At 42.6% G+C, this 5,678-nt stretch overlaps 1 protein-coding gene across 1 annotated transcript; it reads right to left on the reverse strand.

The window, feature by feature from the left end:
* Positions 1-2,215: 2,215 nt before the first annotated feature.
* Positions 2,216-4,558, reverse strand: LOC136836505 (uncharacterized). The gene is made up of 5 exons (XM_067100881.1): positions 4,460-4,558; positions 4,210-4,262; positions 3,421-4,083; positions 3,061-3,377; positions 2,216-2,430 (listed from the first exon to the last, which is right to left on the reverse strand). The coding sequence occupies exons 1-5, from the start codon at positions 4,556-4,558 to the stop codon at positions 2,216-2,218; spliced, it is 1,347 nt and encodes a 448-aa protein (XP_066956982.1).
* Positions 4,559-5,678: the final 1,120 nt, after the last annotated feature.

Raw genomic sequence — 5,678 nt, forward strand, 5'->3', positions numbered from 1 at the left:
CTCATTTCAAAGCTGAAATAATCACTTATCTCCTTTTAAAAAAGAGAAAGGTAATCTCTCTCTCTCTCTCTCTCTCTCTCTCTCTCTCTCTCTCTCTCTCTCTCTCTCTCTCTCAAAGCGTCTCAGACTCGACTCAATCTTAAGGAGCTTGACAGTTGTTGTAAACTTTATTTTTTTTGAGTGAGTGGCGGGAGGGGGCTAGCCTCCAAAATATGTCTGCACCAAGTCGTAGACTTCCGCTCATAATTTATTAGTGGGGTCTAGAAGGCAAACGTTCTGGCCTCCCATCACAACTAATCAGCCAAGTTAGCCCAAGAGTCTTCGCTTCTTAACTGAAAGACTGTATGATTTTACAGACTCTTGGAGTAGTCTTGAGGGGGAATCGCGGTGGGAGAGAGGTGAAAAGACTGATGGAAACTTTCTTTTTCGAAATTTGTTTTCCTTTTCTTAACATTTATTTCACAGTAGAACGTTAAATGTGATTTAAAGTGAGGTACATAATCCATTATGTTTGGGCTTAAGTCATTTCTGATAATGATTGATTTGACATATTTCGTTGATAAGAAAAATTCCGTCTGATAAAAAACATTAACTCTTGTGATTTCGCATAAGCAATTTGTGATTTGCAATGTCCAAAAAATAAAGTGAAGGCATCTGGACATTGCAAAAACAGCAGTTATGACCATTAATGTTAACCTTGCAGATATAAAAAGATACAAATAGCACATAATTTTACTAACTAATTGCACCTTTTAGAATATATACTGTATATACATATACATACATACATACATATATATATGTGTGTGTATATATATATATATATATATATATATATATATATATATATATATATATATATATATATATATATATATATATATATATATATATATATATATATATATATATATATATATATATATATATATATATTTATATATATATATATATATATATATATATATATATATATATATATATATATATATATATATATATATATATATATATAATTAATAGCATTGTTACCTTGACCAATAACAATACAAAAAGAAAAGTCGACTGAATGAAAGAAATCATCGAGAAAACGGCACAACAACATCAACACTTGCAATGGACCAAGCATCCTATCCCAGATGTCTTGAAGAAGAACAAGAAGAAAAAGAAGAAAAGAAGAAGAATCTCAGATGTGGGACAGTTATTGGCTGAGACCGATTTAGGCTTGGAGAGACGCGATGGTGTGGATGGGTGGGGCTGGTGGGTGGTTAGATGGGTGGACAGGGAAGGGAATGTTAGGGGAAGATTCAATGGCGCATTTGCTAAACTTCTTTGTATGGGAGACTCAGGCACTCAGAGCAGAAACATAACAGAATAAGTTTTCTCTTAATGAATAATTTTCTTACAAAGGGAATCATAGATTTATTCACTGAATGTCTTTGATTTACGAGGACTGCCAAAACCTGTTCTTTTTCTATTATTATTATCATTATTACTATATGTTGGTAGTAGACCCTCTTTCAGACATGTAGTGCTGAATGTTATTGCTGCATCAGCTGCATTCAAATTATATAGAGTTTTCTCTATCTTTCTAATAACTGATGTTTCAGGGTTGCTGCATTCTGCCAGTAACTTCACCGTGTTTTTTATTCTTGGAAAGGAAACAGTTGCAAATCGGGGTGTAAATTTATGTCTGACGAATACACCACATTAGTTACAAAATAATGCTAATGGTAACTGAAATATGGTGTTCATTTTCTGTAGAAAATCCTTGTTAGTGTTGGTTCTAGGTCACGTTTTGCTCAGCCTCCGCTGAGCATGATCATGCTGAAAGACGGGCGTAGACTGTCACTCTTGTTGTTTAAGATTAAACCAGCCTTGAACTTTGTAAATAGTGCTGTCACACTTCACTTTATTCTTGAAGTCTGGCATATCTTTTTGCCATTTCTTTTAGTTGAATGAGTGATGGTTGCATCATTATGCTCACTGTACTGCAGCTGGGAGCACTTATGGCTAGGGTGTTGGCCTCTTCATTTCCATGGATTCCCACATGACTGGTTATCCAGTTTAGGATGATGCTCCTGCCGGCAGCTTAATGTGACTTGGCCACTGATTTGATTGCTGATATCAGTGTCACATTTTGGGGGGGCTTGGTCTCTTTCAGTGCGAGGATTGCTCTTTTTGAGTCGGTGTGTACTGTTATGTGCCCTTCTTGTCAGATGGAGTCTTCTAAGGCTTTGAAGATTGCCATTAGTTCTGCTTGTAGGATGGAACCACTATTGGGCAGCCTCCAGCTTCCTTTGAAGTTTTGGGTGGCCACTGCCGCTGCCGTTGCCTGCATTTGTGGATCAACTGATCCATCTATATAATATGTGTTTTCAACCACTGTGCTCCTGATTGCTTCTTCTGCTACAGTCCTCATCTGTGTTGCTGTTCATGGTGCTTTGCATGCCAGTAACACTGTAAAGTTATACTGGACTGGGTCTTCGACCCAGGGAGCTGGTTTTTGATATCCTTCAGGTGGGAAGTCCTCTGTGGTGCTTTTCTCTGTGTCCTGCATATCTAGTTTTCTCAGTGTCTGGAGTATACTGCCGGTGTGAGGTTCAGGAAATGTCAGAAGTGAAAGACTGATTCTTTATTATTCTTGACAGGTATTTATAATGTGGAAAGTGTACGAAAAGGTAGTGGGTGAACTGAGTCCCCCACTGCATCCATACAGAAATTGTGTTTGTTAACAGGCATAAGAAGACATATATAATGCGTTAAAGAACATGTAAAAGGCAGATATATATATTGGCGGAAAGGCCGTACAATGATGCATACAGTGAGATACATAAAGGATCTGAAATAATAACAAGTAACACATGACGTGATTAATGTACATATGAGGAGCGAAACACAAGAATGGAGAGGTGATTTGACGCCCTTACAAATACTCCTCCCCAAAGACAATAATCAGAGGAGCAATTATTGGATGAAACAACATTAATCATGCAACAGCTGAGGTAGTTGGAGTGGGCCCCTACTCCTGGAGAACTGTGGGCATGGGGTGAAACTGACATCTGGGGTTGGCTCGATGTGTCCCCTGGGTCGCCCCGGACCCTGCTTTGGTGTCTGCAGGGAGGTACTGAGGGGGAACTCTGGGGCGCCTGCCTGCCTCCTCACATACTTTACTGTCGAACAGGAATGCCGGCTTCAGTCTGTCGATAGTGACCAAGTCTTCACGCCCGTGGATGTCAAGGAGGTATGCCTTGGTGGCCCGCCTGATGACTCGATGGGTCCCCCGGTAGGGCCTGGTTAAGGGTGGTCGATGGGCGTCCACCCTGATGAAGATGTAGGCGCAGGAGTCTAAGGTGGGTGGGCTGTAGGTGGTGGTTCTGTCAGTGAAGGTCTTATGGCAGGACACAAACTTCTGTCAACCTCGGGAGGTGGGTGTCGGTGCCATTGGTCGACTGCGGGAAGAATTCTCTGGGAACAGCCAGTGTCTCTCTGTAGACTTTCTCAGCGGGGGAGGCATTGCCATTTGCTTTCAGTGCGGTGCAGAGACCCAGCAGGACCCAGGGGAGTTGTTCCTTCCACCTCTTGTCGGTGCAACGTGCCACGAGGACTGCCTTAAGAGAGCGGTGCGCCCTCTCGACCATGCCATTCACTGCGGGGTTGTAGGCCGTTGTGCTGTGTAGTGTTGTACCCATCAGGCGTGCCAAGGAAACCCAAAGCTCTGACCGGAAGGCTGGACCCATGTCTATAGTGATGCTGTCTGGCACTCCGAAACAACTGATCCAACTGGAGAGGAGGGTCTCTGTGCATGACGCTGTTGATGCCTCCTCCATGGGCGTTGCCTTGGGCCAGTAGGTGGAGTGGTCTATGATCAGCAGGAGGTATCTGGCTCCTCCTGACTTCGGGTGAGGCTCAACGACATCAATGTAGATGTGGCTGAATTGCCGACGAGGCTGGGGGAAGTCGCTGACCCCGGATTCTGTGTGCCGGGATGTTTTGCTCACCTGGCATGGGATGCAGCTCCTTGCCCACTGTTGGATGTCCTTGTTGATGCCATGCCAGACGAACTTGTCAGTCATGAGGAACCTGAGGAAGAAGAAAAGGGGCAGTAGAGATCCAATTAGTCTGCTAGAGCCAAAAGCTCTCCTTGGCACTCATTGTCCATTTGGGGGCATGGTGCCTTCTCCATCACAGAGTGATCTTGGCACTTACCTGGAAGAAGTAGCCTGAGTGACCTCTGCATGAAGTGAACCCACACATAACATCTGAGTCAAGATCATATAAGGTAGTGGTAGTACCCTTGTAAGTATAATTAACATAATTTTTTTAATAGAGTAATAATGATAAAACATTATCCCATATATCAGAGCGAGTATGCTCATGACAACCTTGTCACTGTGTCTCATTCAGCAAAGTATACCAGATCCCTAAAAATCCAGAGGAGGTTCCTGGGTAAGCCTACCTCACTCATGGCTTCCACTACCCTGTCAATAAGATGGAGTGAGTTAGAATTGTTCTCTAACCTTGCAAGCTGAAGGGCCTGTCCTAGCCACTCATGCATGGCGTTGCACCCATCAACCCTTCAGGTTGTTTATTTTACATGTTTGGGCATATCCTAGCCTAAGAACTTTTGTAATTTGTAACAATACTGCATTGTAATTAGATCACTTAAATCGGTGCTGCAGCAGTCTGATAATACTTCCATGTTGATGATAGAATGCAATTAAATGTAAAAGTTGCCTAGGAATACACTTCCACTGTCGTTAGAGTTAGATACTTGAATATCCGTAGACACCTTTGAGTAGTGTTAGGATTTTAAAGTCAACAAATAAAGTCACCTCTCCTCCCCTAGAGGTTAGGTGTGTCCTCTTAATTTAGCTACATTACATAGACAAGATCTAATAAAGGGAGGGGAGGAAAGTAAAAGTCATAGAGGCTGGTGGCTCTCTTCTCCTACAGACCTCCACTCCCAAAAGGGAGTGGAAGGCCTGCTTAAAGAGGGGAGCTGTTATAAATGAATATTAAGCCACCACCTCTATTGCAAGAATCCGTAAGGAGGGAATTCCTGTGGATAAGATAGTTAGACTAGGGCCCAGGGATAGAGCTACAGACTAACCTACAAGAGGAGAGTTTTGAGATGGACTTTTGAAAGCATCAACGCAGGTAGGGGACTTAGATTAGTCAGGGGGGTAATAGACATGCTAGATGTCACTTTGGATACCCTTGTCCCAAGAACTATATTCCTGTATTCTCCTTTCTGCTAGTCTTAGTTGTCTCTTTCAGGAATGTTGGCACTCCTTCCTTAATCACTCGCTCCTTCCAGGCCCTGAAGGCCTATAAGTGAATAGCAACCGTTAAGGTCAGGATAGAAAGCGCGATCCCAAGGAGTCCCGCTCCAGTCGTCATTCAGAGTAGACGTGTGATCTGCTAGGTTCGAACCTTGGGCCATTCCCCTTTGTCTTGGCACCTTGCCACACTGGTATGAGGTCACAAGAGACCTGGGCTTCAAGTCGCCCCTAAGTTGTCAACGGAAGGCATATTGGATCACGTTCAATTGTAGTCGTGCACACTGCAATGCTGCATTGCCCAGTAAGTTTGAAATATTGTAAATTAAGTGCCAGTTTCTATTTCTCTCACAGAATCTCTCATTTTACTTTTCCAAGATTTTCATCTCCCAACAT

The sequence above is a fragment of the Macrobrachium rosenbergii genome, chromosome 4, assembly GCF_040412425.1.
Source record: "Macrobrachium rosenbergii isolate ZJJX-2024 chromosome 4, ASM4041242v1, whole genome shotgun sequence".
In the NCBI taxonomy this organism is placed as follows: Eukaryota; Metazoa; Arthropoda; class Malacostraca; order Decapoda; family Palaemonidae; genus Macrobrachium; species Macrobrachium rosenbergii.